Here is a 19,759-nt window from a genome sequence, read left to right on the forward strand (position 1 = left end):
GTGAGTGAGCCCCAGGAAGGAAGGAGGGATGAGCCTTCACGTTCCGATTTGTTCAGCGTGTATTGAGCACCTCCTGTTTGCCCGACATCCTGCCCCAGCGTTTCTGCCTGCCTCTTTCATTTCTGTTCTTTCATCTTCACGTTATAATGCCTGTCTTGCCTATGGGGAAGCTGAGACAGAGGAAGAAAATGGATTGCTCAAAGGTATCCCCACCAGTAAGTAAAGAGACCAATCAAGTCCATGTTGAGAGCCAGGGCACTGCACATGCAGCCTGACCTAGTTCCCAGGAGGCCATTCACAGCAGATGAAGAGTGCAAGGTAGAAGCTTTAATTACTAATAATACCTGTTCTCTCCATCTTCCTCTGCTTTTGAGCCTGGACTTCTTTTTTTAACAAGAAGGGGACAGCTTTTGATTTTAAGGGAAAAAAAAATGAGTTTTATTGCTTTTGTATTAATAGTAAAACACATGCCCGTTTTCTAGCCCTTCATGAAAGCATTTCCCAGGAAACTGTGTGGTGGTCCCTTGGACGCTGGCTGCAGACACAGATCTTATGAGCTGGGCCCCAGTGCCCCCAGTCCTCCCTGCCCCTGCCTGCCCTGGGATTCCTGCCTTGGGGCTGTGCTGGTCCCAGGCCCCCACGTCATATACCCCCAGGGCTCACTTTGAAGGGCTGAGCTAAGACCCTCAGCCAGAGTTGGTGGGGATGACCTGCCAGCCTTCCATAGCTCTGCTTCAGGCCCAGCTCAGGGACCTAGGGACACTGCTTCTGTTCCCTGAGCCTCACTTTCCTCAACTGTCCACAAAGGAGGGTGGGTAGGATGATTTCTGAGCATCTTTGCAGCTCTCAAGGCTGTGGTGCTGTCCTGGGATAAGAAACCCTTGGGCTCTGGGACGGAAGCGCGTTGGTGGTTTAAAATCTGTCCTCCCTTCTGCCTGCATCCGTTATCCAGTAGGGCAGCGAGGGAATGCGCCCCCGCTGATCAGGGATGACTGGGAGTGACTGTCACCAGGCCACAGCTAAGTCTCCCTGTGGCTCACGCTGCCTGGCACAGCCGAAGTGAGATCCCTTCTGCCTCTCCCAGCCCCCGTCCCTGAGGCCTCTCAGGCTCAGCCTTGCCTACTACCCAGAGGACTGAGGGCAGCCAGCTCCTACCTGGCATGGCCTGATAACATCAGGGTGCCCTGACTCCTGTAGGCATCTTCTTCCTCAGGGCTCCCCAGGGCCCCAGCACAGGTGTTGTGACTTTGCCCACCCATGGACTGCTTCCAGCCAGTGTAGCTGCCCCATTAGGACCTGGGGCATGATGGGCAACAGGGCCTGGCCTCCCCTGGCTGCGGTGGTTCCCCTGTGGCCGGCTGCACACGTGGCCTTACAGCATTGTGAACTCGGGGGCCTGACAGGGCCCTCATGCTCCATGCTAGAAAACTGTTCAGTGCTTGGTGTGGCGCATGAAATATTTATTCTCCTGCAGGTTTCATTCCTTTGCTGTTTACTTAAGGACACAGCTTCTTCCTGTGGTTCCCTGTTGTATTCTGCTAAGAGGGACAGCAGCATCGGATTTGTCCCTTGGCCTGGAGTCTGGAATAACTAGGGAGAGCCTTGGTGGCTGTGTTTAAACAGGGCCCCCGGGGCAGGCTAGAGATCCCTGAGCCTGGCCATGTGCCTGCTGTGGCCTCTGCCTCTTTCTTCCCCTCAAGCTTTGCCCAGGGTCACTGCACAGTATTGGTCCAGACATCCTGTGAGTATATCTCCCTTTAAATAAAAGAAAGAAAGCCAGGCTCAGTGACACATGCCTGTAGGCCCAGCTACTCTGGAGGCTGAGATGGGATGATCGCTTGAGCCCGGGAGTTCTCGGCTGTAGTGTACTATACCCACTAGGTGTCCAAGCTAAGTCCAGCACAAATATGGTGACCTCCTGGGAGCGGGGGACCACCAGGTTGCCTAAGGAGGGGTGAACCAGGGCAGGTCGGAAATGGAGCATGTCAAAACTGCCGCGCTGATCAGTAGTGGGATTGCTCCTGTAAATAGCCACTGCACTCCAGCCTGGGTAACACAGCGAGACCCGTCTCTTAAAAATAAGCTGGAAAAACAATACTGAAAATAGCCCTTTGAGTAGATTAAATCTTGTTTTAATTGCACTGAGGAAACAAGCCATTTAGTGTAACTAAGGGGCAGCTTCTTGTTTAATGGAAGGCTTCTGATGTTAGAAATCCCTTCTTTCCCTCCCTGCCTCAGCAGGCCTTAGCCTGGGTCCTTGAAGACACTTGGAGGCCTCTGCCACAGGCCACTTGGGCAGTGGGGTCGCTGCAGTTGTGACAGGGGCCACTGGGGGGCAGTCTCGGCACAGGCCCCATCCTGACTGGGAGGATCTTCATTTCACAGTGGGTTTGGCTCTGGCTGGGCAGACACTGGAAGGTTGTCTTGTGGCTGCCTGCGGGGACAGCGGGGAGGGAGGAGTACTGCCCTGTGAAGGTGGCCAGCCTGCCCTGTGTCATGTGTCCCTACAAGGCACAGCAGGAGGAGAGGGTGCTGGTGGCAGGGCCACAGCCCAGTATATAGAGTGGGTTTCCCCATGGAAAGTGCGGATGAGCGCTTGCCCTTAGGGGAATTCACGCAAGCAGGTGGGAAAATCGACCGAAACTGGATCTGTCCCGGGCCTGAGAGGGTCTCTGCCTTCCCTAGCAGCTTAGGCTGGGAGCCTCCCCATCCTCTTGGAGCAGCCTGCACACACCTGCCGCAGGTGTTGGAGGGCCGGGCGCAGTGGCTTACTCCTGTGATCCCAGCACTTCGGGAGGCCAAGGCAGGTGGATCACTTGAGGTCAGGAATTCAAGACCAGTCTGGCCAACTTGGTGAAACCCTATCTCTACTAAATAGGAAAAATAAAAATTAGTAGCTGGGCATGGTGGCACACGCCTGTAATCCCAGCTACTCGGGAGGCTAAAGCTGGATAACCGCTTGAACCTGGGCGGAGGTTGCAGTGAGCCGAGTTTGCCCCACTGCACTCCTGCCTGGGTGACAGAGTGAGTCTTTTTTTTTTTTTTTTTTTTTGAGACGGAGTCTTGCTCTGTCACCTAGGCTGGAGTGCAATGGCACGGTCTCAGCTCACTGCAACCTCTGCCTCCTGGGTTCAAGCAATTCTCCTGCCTCAGCCTCTGGAGTAGCTGGGATTACAGGCATCCGCCACCATGCCTGGCTAATTTTTGTATTTTTTAGTAGAGATGGGGTTTCACCATGTTGGCCAGGCTGGTCTCAAACTGCTGACCTCGTGATCCGCCCTCCTCGGCCTCCCAAAGTGCTGGGATTACAGGGATGAGCCACTGCGCCCGGCCGAGTCTTTAAAGAAAAGAAAGAAAAAGGAAAAGAGAAAATGAAAGACAGAAACAACGATCCTTGGGGTGAAGAGTGTGTCCCCTCCCTGCAGCCCCGCTGGCACTGGCTCTCTAAGGGGCTGCGCCATCTGTGTCATCTTAGGAGCGGCAGGCAGCCAGGGAAGCCTGTGGATGGCTGAAGGGTCTTTTCTCCCTGACTGAAGGGTTGGTTTCACTCCCTAGGCCAGGACCAAACCGTCACGAGCCGGGTGGCCGCGACCCTCCGCAGCACTTTGGGGGGCCACCACCTCTGATTTCGCCCAAGCCCCAGCTCCATGCTGCACCCACGGCCCTCTGGAACCCCGTGTCCCTGATGGACAACACCTTGGAGACGCGGCGGGCCGAAAGCCACTCTCTGCACAGCCACCCGGCTGCATTTGAGCCCAGCCGCCAGGCCGCCGTGCCGCTGGTGAAGGTGGAGCGGGCCTTCTGCCCAGAGAAAGCAGAGGAGGGGCCACGGAAGCGTGAGCCGGCCCCTCTGGACAAGTACCAGCCACCTCCGCCGCCACCACGAGAGGGAGGGAGCCTGGAGCACCAGCCCTTCCTGCCCGGGCCTGGGCCCTTCCTGGCTGAGCTCGAGAAGTCCACCCAGACCATCCTGGGCCAGCAGCGGGCCTCCCTCCCACAGGCGGCCACCTTCGGGGAGCTCAGCGGACCCCTGAAGCCTGGCTCGCCCTACCGGCCCCCAGTGCCACGGGCCCCCGACCCTGCCTACATCTATGATGAGTTCCTGCAGCAGCGCCGGAGGCTGGTCAGCAAGCTGGACCTGGAGGAGCGCAGGCGGCGGGAGGCCCAGGAGAAAGGTCTGCCTCCCCGCGGGCCCCGAGCTGCTCAGGGAGAGCCGCACAGTGGGGATGGGGAGCCTGCATGCCAGCCACCTGCCCCTCTCTCCGTCCACTCCTGCTTTCTGCCTGGGGTAGTCCCAGGCTCCAGGTGGCAAGTGCACTGGCTTCTGTGTAGCAGCATGACACCCTTGTAGGGGAGGCAGACCCTAGTCCCCATGCCTGTCCTGCCTCGATGCAAATTGTCCCAAAAAGCCAAATCAAAGCCCGCCTGTGAAGATAGTTCCGCAGACAAGCATGATGAATAAGTGATGAGCGGAGGCTAATAAGACAGTTTTAAATATTAATAGTGCAGCATAACAGGAGAGCCGGCCTGGGCTCAGCGGGGGCTCCACATACAGGGCTGCTGCCACGAGCTGCAGCAGGTGGGCCAGGGGGTGAGGACGCGGTGGCTGGCACTGCTCCGGGTCAGGGTAGGAGGTCAGGCACTTCATTCTTATTTCTGCTTGGGGCGGGGCGTCCTCAGCCAGCAGCTCCCTGAGTTCTCCAGAGAGCCAGGAAGAGCAACGGAGCAGGCGAGAGTGTGAGGAGGGGAGCGGGGGCTCCAGTCCAGTTTCCTTCCTGATGCTGAACACTCAGGTCCTGTCCAGTGCTGAGCTCAGCCTCTTCTTCAGTAGAATCTGGGGCACAGGCAGTCTTCCTGGTTGTTGGTCTAGGCTGGATGGAGGGCCCAGCCAAATTTCTCTCCCCTACTCACTCTGTAAAGGAGGAGGGAGATACCCCAGCGCCCCTGGGCAGGGGCTGTGCTATTGTTCTCTGTGCCTTAGAGAGCTCAGGCCTGTGTGTGCCTGTCCCCTCCCAGGAGATGGACTCAGATGGCCACAGCATGGGGGAGTGCATGTGCACAAGCAGCCCTGTGTTGCCGTGGACACAGCCCCAGGCCTGTGTGATGAATGGTTCCCTGCCAGGGGGAGGAGGGAGGTCTTGTCAGCCCAGGGGACCACCCAGCCACTGGGAGCCATGGATCCCAGGGAAGCCTGGTGTCTGCGGTCCTGCAAAGCCCCAGGACTGGGTTAATGTTGGTTTCCACCTCGGTTGAAAGGAACTGGCCTTCAGGGTGTTCAGGTGCCAGCAGGCCTGGCCTGATAGGTGGTCTGCACACATGAGCCCCTGCGGGCATGTCCACTGGACAGATGAAGGCTCTTTGTCTGGCTGAATACAACCATTTCTCCATCAGGGTACTACTACGACCTCGATGACTCTTACGACGAGAGCGATGAGGAGGAGGTCAGGGCCCACCTCCGTTGCGTGGCCGAGCAGCCGCCCCTCAAACTGGACACGTCCTCTGAGGTACTGGGCTCTCCTCCCCATGGACATGCTCTGGGCTGGGCTCTCGTTCCTAGCGTCCACACCCCGCAGTCCACCCCACTGTTGCTAGGTTCCTCCAAAGTCCTGACGGGTTGGCCCCACGAAGCTCTTCTGCCGCTACGGCCCACACTTCGAGGACCCCAGGAGGGGACCCCGGGACAGTGCAAGCATACCACTGCCAGTGGCTTCAAACTCATTTGTTTTCTTTCCCAATCTAGAAGCTAGAGTTTTTGCAACTTTTTGGCTTGACCACCCAACAGCAGAAGGAGGAATTGGTGGCCCAGAAGCGGAGGAAGCGGCGGCGGATGTTGCGAGAGAGAAGCCCGTCGCCCCCAACAATTCAGAGCAAGCGGCAGACGCCTTCACCGAGACTGGCGCTGTCTACCCGCTACAGCCCTGATGAGATGAACAACAGTCCCAACTTCGAAGAAAAGAAGAAGTTCCTGACCATCTTCAACCTGACCCACATCAGCGCCGAGAAGAGGAAAGGTAGGGCCTCGCCTGGGTAGGAAGGTGGGCGCTCACTGGGGTGGAAGTGGGTTTCTGAAGCAGCAGGTGGGGCCGGTGGACTCCAGGCAGGATCTGGGATCACTCAGCCTGAGGCTGCCCCTTTACTCCTCCCGGCTCCCGGGAACAGCCTCTCTGTTCTTACAAGCCCTCCACAGCAGCCTTACCTGGCAGGCTTTGCTCTGAGAGCCCCACCATCTTGACCTGAGGACTACCCTTGTCACTCATCCATCTCCCAGCGCCCGAGAAGGCGCTCTTTGAGCCGAGTGCTCCAGTGACCACCAGGCGTGAGGGGAGGTGCCAGGTGTTCCAGGTTTGTCTGCTGCAGGCTTTTCCTCTTGCTGGACCGCTTAGGTGGTCTGCTGGGTGTTGTGTCCTGGTGGCCAGAGGCCTGGGGAAGGGCTGCCAAGCAGGGCAGCACACACTGAGCAGATGGCTTGCCTTGAAAGATGCTTCCAGTTCAGTCTGGCCACACAGGGCCACATTGGGACAGACCCTCTGGGCTAGAATCCATATAGCAGAAGAAACAATGCAGCCACAACACCTGCTCAGGGTTTTGGCTTCCTTGGCCTGCAGCGCAGATGTTGACGTTCCTGGCCCTGCCCCTTACGCACGCTTTCAAGTCCTCATGGGCCCCTGGCCTCCTCTCTGGGAGAAAGTCAAAGGAAAGCAGAGTTACTTCTTGGACCTTGAGCAGCTTCAAGGTGTTGATCAGGGTGTAGCGGTTTACTTTCTGCTTTTAACCAGTCAGTAGTTTTCCCTTTCTCTTAGCGGGCTAGTGACGTGTTGATTGCCAGCCCAGTTCCCTAGATACAAAGCATCTTTTTACGTGAATTTTTGGAGGAAAAAAAATTAAGGGCGATGCAGCCCTTGAGTTTCACAGTCAAGAAGGGCCGGGTGACATCAGGGATCTGCTGCGTGGAACATCGTGGGGTCATCTTTCCCTTTCAGGAAGTGGCAGTAATGGTAGGAGTGGGCGAGAAGGCACCCTGCCTCAGAGGCCAGGCCTGGGTCTTTGGGGTGTTTCTTTGTGTTGGGGCCACCTTTTCTGACTTGAAATAAGAATACATCCTCACACGTCACCACCGAGGTCTGTGGGCACAGTGATTCACAGAGGCGTCGTCACCGCACGGACAGCTGTCTTTGGAGCATGTCTAGGACATTGTGTAGTGGATGCCGAGAGCAATCTGGGCTCGCTTTGAGATGGTTGCTTCCTTTCAACTGGGCCTGCCCCATCACACCTGCTTTTGGTTTTTCGGGCTTTAGTGCTTTGCCTGCCCATCAAGGCTCGGCTAGAATCCCGCTGTCCTTCTCTCCAAAAAATGACGCAACTGGCTCGTTAATCTCAGGCTGCTTTTCTCATAGACAAAGAGAGACTTGTTGAAATGCTCCGTGCCATGAAGCAGAAGGCACTGTCAGCAGCAGTGGCCGACTCCTTGACAAACTCTCCGAGGGACAGTCCTGCCGTCTCCCTGAGTGGTAAGGGAAGGATAGCCCCACCTGCCACCACCCAGGACCATCCCATGGGCTGCCCAGGCTCAGAGGCGACCACTCGAGGTCCTCATCATTGTGAATGTGGCCTCCTGCAGACTGTCTTCTTCCATTCTTGTACCAGCGTACGATTCTTGCACAGTTGTGACAGTCATTGGGACGGAACGTCAGTTTGAAGGCGGGCTCAGAGTTGAGGGGAGGGTCTGGCTTCTGTGGAGCTCTATGTGGTGGTCACTATGGTCGTAGTAACCGTTGTCCTTCAGTTATGGCGCAGAGGCTCACGTGAAGGCCAATCCAATGGTACCATCCCAGGAGGGAGGGCGTGCTCCAGCCTTAGTGCCCGCAGCCTGGTCCTGCCACTAGCCTAGCCGCCCTGGCTCTCTTCCTGCTCTTTGTCTTCCTCACTCTGCCTTCTGGGCCCTGCCGGCACCTGCCGCCACACCTTTCCTCCTCTTACATTTCTGGCTGACCTCTGCCCTGTCAAATGTCACAGGGAATCTTTACAGTTCATCCCAGTTCTCGGCTCCTCACACACTCTCTTGTCCGGTTGGGCTGAATACCTCCATACTGTCTCCGTGGCTGGGGGACTTCCTTCTTCCTGTGGATCTGTTTCTTCCTTCTTGAGACATCTTTCAAGGATGGACTTGCCACTAAACACCCCACTGTCTTCAGAGACTAGCCATGTGCGTGGCGGTTATTTAAATGTTCCCCGGGTCTTGGTTCTTTGCACTAGGTCTTTGTTAAGTGTAAGCTCTAGAGACCAGGATCTGCGTGCTGGACACTCAGCCTGTTAACTTGCATTTCTTAATATTTTCCTTCACTTTCTGTCTCTAAAAGAACCAGCCACGCAGCAAGCCTCTCTGGATGTGGAGAAGCCGGTTGGTGTTGCTGCTTCCTTGTCTGACATCCCAAAGGCCGCGGAGCCTGGGAAGCTGGAACAGGTCCGGCCCCAGGAGCTGTCGAGAGTCCAGGAGCTAGCTCCTGCCAGCGGGGAGAAGGCCAGGCTGAGCGAGGCCCCTGGAGGCAAAAAGAGTCTGAGCATGCTTCACTACATCCGGGGCGCTGCACCCAAGGCCATTCCTGTGCCGCTGTCCCACAGCACCAACGGGAAGAGCAAGCCGTGGGAGCCCTTTGTGGCAGAAGAGTTTGCACATCAGTTCCACGAGTCAGTGCTGCAGTCCACCCAGAAGGCCCTGCAGAAGCATAAAGGTAATGAGGCTGCCAGTCCCTGCTCAGCTCTCGGCTGTGGTTGAGGCTGACCAAAGTCGCTGAGCGCCACAGCTGCTCAGCCGTTCAGCCGTGGGCACAAGTTTTTATAAACTCTAATCACCAGAAGAAAATAATTTCTTTATTATGCCAAAACCATGTTTGCTTGTTTAACTCCAAGCTCTAAAACCTGAACTCGTAGGTGAGAAACATTTGTAGGCACCAGCGCTGATGCTGTGCTGTGAGCAGGGATGCATCGATCGGTAAGAGGTAAAGGAGTGAACGCCAGCAGGCATTGGTTTTTGCAGCGATTAAAAAAGATTCCCCAAAGGCAGGAAGAGCACTTGAGTGGATTTTTACCCGCATTCATTTGAAAGAATCATGTTTTTCAAGACAGAGATGCAGATGGCCGCCAGTCCTCAGGGTAGAGCTTCCCTTCCTTCATGGTGGTATCTAAAGATGTCACCACCAGCCCTCTGGATCCATGGGTTCCGTGTCTTTGGATTCAACCAGCTTCAGATTAGAAATATTTGTGGGTGGGGTGGAATTCCACAAAGTTCCAAAAACAAAACTTGAATTTGCCAAGCACCAGGTACTACGTTGAATCCATGCAAATCAAGTCAAGTGTAGGCATTGTGTTAGGTGTTACAAGTACTCTAGAGGTGTGCATAGGTGATACGCAGATACTATGCCACTTTATATCAGGGACTTGAACATCCCTGGATTTTGGTATTCACAGGAGGTCCTGGAGCCAGTCCTCCATGACAGATACCAAGGGAGACTGTACAGTGCTACTGAGATGCCTTTCAAAACTTCAGAATACCCTCCCTCCCTGCCCCTTGGCAGTGCACCTTGTAGAGGCTTTTCTGTGGCCCTAGGACACTTTCTGCCTTATTCTGACCTTGTCCTGGCCTTACACTAAACTGTTTCCTCTAGATTTTAGTCACTCTGCCATACCAGTTTGAGCCAAGTCACTCCATTGACTGGGCTGGTCTCAGGCCCCACCAGGGGCTGCCATCCACACGGGAGGCCAGGTGTGCTCCTGAGGATGTCACCCACCAGGCCATGCCATGAGACAGGGCATGCCCTCTTGAAACGGGGCACAATGAGGCTGACTCCTGGGGGAGGGCAGAGCCCCATTATGCCTAGGGACCAAAACAGCCATGCCTTGTGAGAGGATGGGCTGGTGTCTGCTGAGGGCTAACTATAGACCAAGCTCAAAGAGATGGAGGCAGCCGGGCGCGGTGGCTCACACTTGTAATTCCAGCACTTTAGGAGGCCAAGGCGGGCAGATCACCTGAGGTCCGGAGTTTGAAACCAGCCTGGGCCAACATGGCGAAACCCTGTTTCTACTAAAAATGCAAAAATTAGCCGGGCATGGTGGCACATGCGTGTAATTCCAGCCACTCCGGAGGCTGAGGCAGGAGAATTGCTTGAACCTGGGAGGGGAAGTTGCAGTGAGCCGAGATCACGCCATTTCTCTCCAGCCTGCTACCCAGAGGACTGAGGGCAGCCGAAACAAAAAATGGAGTCTCAGAGATGAATTCCAACAAAAATGGTCCACGTACCAGAATCAACTAGCACTCAGGGCCGCGTTGTCTCGGACTTTCTCACGCTGGGTCTGTGGCCCAGAGGTCTTGGGCTAGATCCCTACTCTCTACGCCATGTCATCTTGGTACCCGGAGCCCTGCAGTCATGTTGACTCTGCACCAAGGGCAGGGCAGAGCTCCCTTCTGAGACAGCACCCCGTGTCCCTTCCCCCAACACACTGATGTAAGCCCTGTCCCCTCCACAGGGAGCGTGGCTGTGCTGTCCGCAGAGCAGAACCACAAGGTTGACACATCCGTCCACTACAACATTCCTGAGCTGCAGTCCTCCAGCCGCGCCCCTCCACCCCAGCACAATGGGCAGCAGGAGCCCCCCACTGCAAGGAAGGGACCCCCAACCCAGGAGATGGACCGGGACTCGGAGGAGGAGGAAGAGGAGGAGGATGAAGATGGAGAAGATGAGGAGGAAGCCCCCAAGCGCAAGTGGCAAGGGATCGAGGCCGTTTTTGAAGCTTACCAGGAACACATAGAAGGTAAGCGGGTGCTGGGGAAGAGGGGGGAGGGGGTCAGGAAAGTACCTTTGGAAAGGAAGCTAAGTGATGAGTTCATGCAGACCTCTGCCAGCCTGGGGACTGTTTCTCCGTCCTGGGGCACAGTAGATATGAATACTGGAAGGGAAGTTTCTTCCGGCTTCTGGTAGCGGTGATGTCCCATGCTGGAACCTGAGGCCAGTCTTGCTAGGGCATCCAAGTACCATGATGCCAGCTCTGGTGGCACCTGTCATTCTTCATGTGGGCCCTGCTCTCTGGGCTGCATCAGTGCTGATGTTGGCCTGAGCTTCGTGTAAGGGTCCTGGGAGACAACCTAGTTGGTTGATTTGCTGAGCCCTGGCAGCTAGGCCTGGTCACTGCTCCAGCATGCCCCTTGCCTAGTGACAGACTCCCCACACTGCAAGGATTGCTCTGTGGCCAGTGGGTGCCAGTCATGTTTTCAGCTGCCTTTACTTTAGCCAAGCACTTTGCCTAAAAAGACAGGCTCCTGGTAAAGGCTTAGTCGAAGGCTCGCTGCCTCTCAGAATACCCAGGATGTTTTGATCCCACCTGGGAATGCACACACCAACCCTCCTGGGAAGCCACAGCACCAGGCGGACTCAGGCCACATCTCCCCTGTCAGGGAGTGGGGCCACGAAGCTGGGCGCTGCAGCATTTGATGCTCCTGTATACTGCACACCACCTTCTGCCTCTGTGCCTCAGTTTCCCTAAGATATTGCACAGTCCCCTTTGGGGAAGAGCAGAGGTACCCAGCCTTCATTTTGCACTCACCATCCTTACTGTGTGGGCACTGCTGGGTATGCGCTTTGACAAAAGCTGGGCCAGGCTGCAGCCACCTGCAATTGATTTAACATGTCCTAGAGGACTCTTTATCATCACAGGTGACAGTGTTGTAAATATCATCAAATACAAAGACTTGATTATGAATGTCAGCCACTTCAAATACTTAGAAAAGTAGTTTTTTTTTCTCCTGGTAGAACTCAGTCTGGAAAAGTTCTCCAAACTAAAAACAAACGCCCATGTAGCCACAACCAGGACATCAAATCCTGTATTTTGCTTCCTTTCCTCCTCCCGTGGAATCTTTGAGTTTATTGCGCACCACCCCCTACATGTTGCTGTTCTTTTAGTGCACTCATATATATCCAGAAGCAATACACAGTGATTTTTAACTCTCCCAGATGAAATATTTCCAGCTGTTCTGGTTTTGTGGGTTTTTTGGTGTGGTGTTGGGAATTATTTCCATACCCCATGGCTGTCAGGCTATTCTTCTGTATTTTCTTCTGTGAGTTCGGCTTTTTCCTGTTCTGTGTAGGATTCATTTGTGTGTACAGAGTAAGGCAGAAATCTTAACTGTACCTTTCCCACCCAGACAACCAGTTGTCCTGGCAATGTGTGGGGTGCCCTCTTCCCTGCCTCACTCCCACGCCTGCTGGGCCTGGCTTCGCCCCTGTCAGGCATGACCTGGGCTGACCCCCTCTTCTCTCAGCTACCGCTCAGCTGTTTTTAGCCCATGGCTTTCCCCCAAGGATTTTGGGATCGCCTTATATTCACCCCAAAGAGTCCTGTTAGATTTTCAGTTGCATTGAATTTACAGGCGTGGTTGGCATCCTTGTCCATGAATATGGTACAAAACTATTACATCATTTTTGTACGTGAAGTTTTGACTAGATTTAGTTTCAGGTATAGATTTTGGGGGTCTTTGGATTTTTGTGTTGCCTATGATTATTCCTTAGATCATAGGAATCACAGATGATCAAACCTGCAAATACAAGGTTTGGTTCTTTCCTTTTGAATTTGTCTGATTGTCATGTCACTCCAGTGCTGCCAAAGAGAGGCACTGGTGGGGCCCTTGTCTGTGAAACTTTAAAGCATCCCATTAAAGAGTGAAGGTTCCCATTTCCGGAGTTTTTCATCCTTTGATTTTTTTTCTTGATGTTGCTCCATCCTTGTTGAATTTGTTAGTACTTTTAGGATTTTTAATGTATGTTCGTTAGTATTAGACTCTAGTTTTATTGTACTTTGGTATCCAGATTGTGAGCACTTTCCCTGTTTTTCATTTGCTGAAACACTGTGTATAAGGTAGGGATTTGTCCTGAAAGATTTAAAGTCACTCTCCTGTTCAAACTAGGCCTGATATCTTTTGGTAGAGCAGAGGCTTTATTTTATTAATTAAATCTGTGCTTTAGGTGTACTCTGGCCTTTTTCCAGCAGCCTAAACTGGAAGCCTATTTTGTTTTTGAAAGCTGCATTTTAAGGCCATCAAATTTCTTCCTAATCTGTATCAAATTGCCTTTAGGTCCTGGATCCTTTGTCTTTATTCCTGTGTATTGGGCTTAATTTAGTGATGTTTATGTATTTATCGGTACAATTCAAAGGGCTGGGAGCATTGTGGCCCACAGGAGAGGCCTTCGCTGGCTGCACTGGAGAGAGGTTTTGGGCTCTGCTGGGCAGGGTGTGAAGGGGAGAGCACAAAGCGGGCCTTGGGGCTCCTGCATACGGAAAATACATCACCATCTCCTGTCTTTTCAGAGCAAAATCTGGAGCGGCAGGTGTTACAGACACAATGTAGACGACTGGAGGCCCGACACTACAGCCTCAGCCTGACGGCAGAGCAGCTCTCCCACAGCGTGGCGGTGAGTTGGGAAGGGATGGAAACCTTCAAACACACAACCTTTTGAGTTTGGGTTCAGAAACACCCATGAAGATAAGTTTCAGAGAGGAAATGTGCTCTTAAGAGATCAAAATTTGGACTGCATGCAATGGCTTACACCTGTAATCCCAGCACTTTGGGAGGCTGAGGCAGGATCGCAAGAGCCCAGGAGTTCAAGGCTGCAGTGAGCTCTGATCACACCACTGCACTCCAGCCTGGTTGACAGAGCAAGACCACTGTCTCCTAAAGGGGAAAATTCAGACACCAGTTGATTATCTAGGATTTACTTATAGAATATTGATCCTGGAAGGGTAGGGATGCTGTTTGCAGAATGAATTATTGCCTGTATCAGTCTGCTCTACCGTGATTTGCTAAGGAGAGCAGCAGGTTTTATTAGAGAAGGGAAGCTGAAGCAACTGAAACCATCTCACGTGACTCACAGCCACACTAGCAGGATTGGTCCAGCAGATGTCCTTGGGGGGCAGGGATGGGAAGCAGGTCTCAGATCACTCCCAAAGTTTTTACATCTGGGGGTTCCAAGAACTCCGAGTTTGAGCCAAGACAGCAGCAGATGCCGATTCTTAAGACTCTGGAAGAGCCAGGGACAGAACACAGGCTGAGAAGTGGACTTTTTTTCTTTTTTTGAGGCGAAGTCTCACTCTGTCACCCAAGCTGGAATGCAGTGGCACAATCTCGGCTCACTGCAACCTCCGCCTCCTGGGTTCAAGTGATTCTCCTGCCTCAGCCTCCCGAGTAGCTAGGATTACAGGTATACGACACCATGCCTGGCTAATTTTTTGTTTAGTAGATGGGGTTTCCCCATGTTGGCCAGGCTGGTCTCGAACTCCTGACCTCAGGTGATCTGCCCGCCTCGACCTCCAAAAGTGCTGGGATTACAGGCGTGAGCCACCACGCCCGGCCGGGAGATTTTCAAATGTAGGTTTACCCTTCCATCCAGCATGTTTGTACTCTACATGCTTGTCCTTACAGAGGAAACGGGTTGGTTTTGACACAAATTTCCCTCTCTCCAGGAGTTGAGGAGCCAGAAACAGAAGATGGTGTCAGAACGGGAGCGGCTCCAGGCAGAACTGGACCACTTACGAAAGTGCCTTGCCTTGCCTGCAATGCACTGGCCTAGGGGCTACCTGAAGGGATACCCCAGGTGACGGTTTCCCTTGCACTAGGCCGAACCTATAGTATAGAAATATTATCTATTTTATTACCTTGAATATTTAATATTTTTCACTGGGAGGTTTGAAGCTTACAAAATGAGAATGTGCCATGCATGAAGCAAAGGATTCCAGGCTCCAGAAAAAAAGAATGAACTCACCTTGACGTCAATGCAATTGAATCACCATTGTCATTCAGCAAGCAACCAATGTAGGATTGCCCACAGTTTTTCTTTTTAAAGATGGTTTTGGCCCTTCCTCTCCCACATTATTTCTTAATCTGAACATGAAGGCTCCATTAGCAACACTAAAACTTGATCATTAACAGCCCCCTGTGCATATGAGTGGATCAAACCGGTTCTGTTCTTTCTTGTGTTGCCATGTTCCTATGCCTCAAGCCCAGTTTGCTTTTGCCGCAGCGATGGGGCCAGTCTCATTCCTCCCCAGGAGTGAAACTTGCTTCAGCTGAAAAGGTTGGGTGCATTGTCAGTAAAAAGGGCTTATTTGTTTCATTTACTTTACTTTCCTGCAAAATTTTCTTCAAAGCAACAAGTCCTAGGAGCACACAAAGCAACCCAAAGGCTTTTCCCTGGAAAAGCTCTTTCTTACCTAAAGATAAAACCAATTCACAAACTGAAGGTACCTTTTTATTACTCCATGGGGAGCATGTACAGAGCTCTGTGTCTACACAGCTTCACACCCACCAGATTGTTACTACAGTGGGTGGGGTTTTCATACAGACGTAAATTTTGAGAGAAAAGTCAAAGGTGCTTCAGCCTTGTACTGTGTATATATATTAAAAAAAACAAAGTTTTGTATGTTTTTATTACTTTAACTATTGTTATAAAAAGCCTGCCATTTTTAATATGTGGTTTGGGGGATTTTTGTTTGTTTTTCCTGTTTGGGGGTTTTGTTTGTTTGTTGTTTTGGTTTTTTTTGGGCAAAAAAAAAAAAAAAACCTTGCTTTTAGTGTTTGTACTGCTGCTGGTCAGGACATTAAAATATTGAAGTGTTTTTAAAAATTAAAGAAGAAGAAAAGTAAAAGAGCTTACCACTGGCGCCTATGCGATCACTTCATTTTTAGTTTGAGTTGCACCAGAAGCTGCCGTAGAAAGCCATGTGCTACTGCTTACCTCCTCCACTCCCCCTCCCTGCCCCCAGCATCTGGACAAGCTAATAGCAAATATTACCCATTGCTATATCAAGGGAGGAGGGGGTAGTCTATAGAACCCATGTGTGACAGTCATGTGCACGCGGGGGCTTTTAAAAACCTTTCAGGAAGTCAGTGATTTCTGTGATAGAATTCTAAGGTGTCTGAGAGCAGGTACAGAATAGGAACTTCAGAGGCTTTGTTTAAACACAAAGCTTTGTAAAAGCCACAAGGTCTGAGCTGAGCCCCTCCTTTTTGAACTTACTTACTGTGACAAGCACAGGAACGGTCAGAAACTGGGCTCATCACACCAAGGCAAAGCAACGGGCGAGTCTTCCTCCTTGTCCTAGTTACTGCCTATGGAGGCAGTGTTTGTTTAGATCAAGAAGGCCTCTCTTGCTCCCAAGGGCCCTCACCAGAGGCCAGGGCTGCCAGTCACTGGTCTGGTGGGTGGAGGCCTGAGCTGAGGGCAGGGTGCCTGACCTGTGTGCCGGCTGCTCACTGCTGTGACCAGCGGCCGAGCCCTTGGCCTTAGCCCTTGCTGCGCAGAACAGCTTGCTGGCAGCTGGCATCGTGTCGCTTTATCTGCCCCCACACAGTTTGCTTTGTACGTCTGCCAAGAATCTTCCAGTTATTAGCAAACTCAGACAAATGTACCGCCAGTATTATCAGCAGTCAACAAGCGCCTTCCTCTCCACAGAAGCAGCTGGAAGAGAACTCGAGGGGCTGTGCTGCAGGCCTCCCCTCGAAAGACGCTGGGAGGTCAGCATGTTCCACAGGTGTTCAGAGGGAGTCTGCTACAAACTATCAGGGCAAAATCTCACTGGATTTCTCCACTGAAAACCTACTTGAGGTTTCTGGTCTGAAGGCTTAAGAGTCACATTTTAGCACTTCCGCTCTCAGGCCTCCTCCTCCATCACAGATGTCTGGATGCTTTTGGTAATGGCCTTGGCTAAAGTAAAAGGGAAAAGTAGATCCGACAACTAAAAAATGTAGCTCATCCCTTACCATCCAAGGGGCACTCCCTTGGTTGGATTTTCTATGACAGCACAGGGGACAGGTGGCACACCATGAGAGGTCTGCCCAGGGTGGGAGCAGTGTCACTGTGCTAGCAATAGTTGGCTTCTCCCCTGCCAGTGGAAACCCCACTTCTGCCCGGCCCTTGAGCTTCTTGCCCACTGTCTCCCCATCCTTCCACCTACTTGTGGCGATCTGAGTACTCTACTCTTGCTCAAGAAGTAATACGACAATCAGAATACAAACCAGTAAGGCAACACGAATAAACTAAGAAAAAGGTAAGAACTGTCTCTCAAAAACGAAAGCACACCACCCAAGACACCGTACCCAGTCATGGTTTCCCCATCCAACTATTAGTTTCATACTTTGAAAACTTACTTTCAGATTATTCTCAAAGAACACAGTAGCACCTAAATCTGTTTTCAATTGGGCTTAAAAATGGACATGCAATCTGTTAAGTTTTTTGTTCAGCTACTTCACACTGAGTACATCAAATCTGCTCTGGAGTCGATTATGCCACCTGTGTGTCAGGATGTACGTGAAAGCCCTCGGCTCGGTCCTTGGACCATCTTCCTACATTACCTGGAAGGGAGCTGCCCTCTGTCCCTCTGCAGAGAGATACCTTCCAATAGTAAATTATCTGGTTCCTCACTGAAACAAGTTATTTTTGTTTCATATAGTCAGAGTCAGACTGACATGATAAAATAGGTTCCTAATCTGTTGTCTCTGATAAGTGACCAAGACGGGATTTTCCACATTTTAGTCTACATTCTAATGTTAAAGGAATAAAGCACTGAATTGGGACTAACATTCTGATAGGTGGCACCCTTAAGAGTATTCAGAGAGCATCAAAAGGAGCCCACACCTTCAGCAGTGAAGGATTCTAACACAGGGAATCTGCACTTTGTAGCAGAATGGTATTTTCCTCAAGTAGCTCATAATACTGCCACATCTCCACAGTTAAGCTGAATTTCACACCAGATCCTACCCCTTTCCCTGAGCCACGTGTTCCACCAAGTGTAGAAAATGCCAGGGATCCACCACAAGACGGAGATGCTCAGCACAAACCAATTCTGTTCCTCTTTAAAGTGTATATTAGCCACTTAGCAATCTCTATATTCTTTCAAGTAACCAAGCTGTTGACTTTCTTACTACTTGCAGTAGCCTGTCCCCAACTTTTCCATCCAGTGCTTAACCTAAAAAACTCCTTAACTCTGCCTTGACCTGAGGAAGACCATGCTAATTGGTGTTATTTTGTATGTACCCTGTGCTTCATTCTAGAACAGTAAACCCATACACAGGTGGGAGGGAGGAACACCGGTGCCTCGGTCACTGGGGGCAGTTTAGATGCTGTGAAATTAAACCTGTTCTAAGTGTACTTGTTTGAATTAATTGTATTGTAATATTATTTGTTGAATGTAGTAATTAGGTATTTATGAATATATTGCTGTAATTTCTGACAACATCCAAAAAATAAAATCTTCCTAAATCATGTTAAGAGGAAAATCTTTTTTATGATATAAAACAAGGCCAAACAAAGAAAAGCTCAATAACTATACATCTCCGCAGATGGAGCTGCCTCGACTGGCTCAGGCTCTAAGAGGAGGGCATTAGGACCCCTTGCCCTCCACAATAACAAGTGGTTTCATTCTAAAAGATCCCCAGATGAAAGCAGGAGGATTCCAGGGAAGGCTGAGATGAAAGAACAAGTCCTATGAGCTGAACCAACTCTGAACAGCACCTTAAATTATGGAGACCTCATCTTTTGGTCCCAGTCTTCCAGGTCTGACCCTTCAGTGTCCAAATAACCACCAATACCTGCCTGGCGGGGACACGTGGGCAGCAACATGGAGTGATAGTGTGCAGCACGCTAGACACTGGAGGGCAGATGCTGGGTGACAGTCTTTAGGCTCAGCCTGTCACACATGCGCATTCTCAGAGCTCCCCAGACAGCACCCCACTGCTTTTGGCCCACTGGTGTCCAGCCAAAAATAGGCTGGCCAAGCATGGTGGCTCATGCTTGCAATCCCAGTGCTTTGGGAGGCTGTGGTGGGAGGACTGTGTGAACCCAGGAGTTCGAGGCTGCAGTAAGCTATAATCACACCACTCTACTGCAGTCTGGATGACAGAACGAGACCCTGTCTAAAAAAAAAGTTAAAAATTTTTTTGTTTGAGACGGAGTCTTGCTCTCGTTGCCCAGGCAGAAGTACAGTGGCGCAATCTTGGCTCACTACAACCTCCGCCTCTCGGGTTCAAGCGATTCTCCTGCCTCAGCCTCCCGAGTAGCTGCGACTATAGGCGTGTGCCACTACACCTAGCAAATTTTTTTTTTTTGTATTTTTAATAGAGACGGGGTTTCACCATGTTAGCCAGGATAGTCTCAATCTCCTGGCCTTGTGATCCACCTGCCTTGGCCTCCCAAAGTGCTGGGATTACAGGCATGAGCCAAGCCAATGTGCCCGGCCAAAAATTAAAGTTTTTTTTAAAGCTGATTACAGAACCTTCTATCCATTGCATGATGCTGGACGATCATTTCACCTCTCAAGGTAATGTAATTTCTGTAAAGGTCCTAACATTTCCAAAATGCTACGAATGAAGTAATTTTCTCTTAGGAAAAAAATAATTTCCCCTGAGCCCACTGTTACCTACAACAAAGAATCCTTCCCTAAATCCATCAAGAGCAGCATTAAAAGTGACTTTTCTTCTAGCATTGTCTTAAGTGTCACTCATGCTCAATACATTGGATTCGTTTTTTTCCTACTCTCCTCTTGATAAGCAACCCATTAAACCTGAGCTAGAAGTAGCCAAGAGAAGGAGACACCCCAGGTGTTGGTCTGCAGTTTCCAGTTAACTGCCGTGTGCCTCAGTTTCGTTTACTGAGTCATCTCAGCCACAGGCTTAGTCCTTTTACTTGGTAGTTACGCAGCACAAAAACCTAAAGAGTCAGAG

At 51.5% G+C, this 19,759-nt stretch overlaps 1 protein-coding gene across 13 annotated transcripts in view; it reads left to right on the plus strand.

The window, feature by feature from the left end:
- Positions 1 to 18,302, plus strand: part of GSE1 (Gse1 coiled-coil protein) — a 503,637-nt gene extending 485,335 nt beyond the window's left edge. For 12 of the 13 annotated variants that reach the window (XM_055366696.2, XM_055366698.2, XM_055366699.2 and 9 more), the window contains 8 exons: positions 3,556 to 4,175; positions 5,392 to 5,504; positions 5,741 to 6,011; positions 7,395 to 7,508; positions 8,358 to 8,729; positions 10,522 to 10,806; positions 13,354 to 13,457; positions 14,506 to 18,302. In XM_055366696.2, coding sequence (XP_055222671.2) covers positions 3,556 to 4,175; positions 5,392 to 5,504; positions 5,741 to 6,011; positions 7,395 to 7,508; positions 8,358 to 8,729; positions 10,522 to 10,806; positions 13,354 to 13,457; positions 14,506 to 14,640 — 2,014 coding nt within the window. In that variant the 3' untranslated portion in view covers positions 14,641 to 18,302. The remainder of the gene's footprint in view (positions 1 to 3,555; positions 4,176 to 5,391; positions 5,505 to 5,740; positions 6,012 to 7,394; positions 7,509 to 8,357; positions 8,730 to 10,521; positions 10,807 to 13,353; positions 13,458 to 14,505) is intronic. The other variant, XM_055366697.2, reaches the window with a different exon arrangement.
- The last annotated feature ends 1,457 nt before the right edge of the window (positions 18,303 to 19,759 follow it).

This window comes from Gorilla gorilla, chromosome 18, assembly GCF_029281585.2.
Source record: "Gorilla gorilla gorilla isolate KB3781 chromosome 18, NHGRI_mGorGor1-v2.1_pri, whole genome shotgun sequence".
Lineage (NCBI taxonomy): Eukaryota > Metazoa > Chordata > Mammalia > Primates > Hominidae > Gorilla > Gorilla gorilla.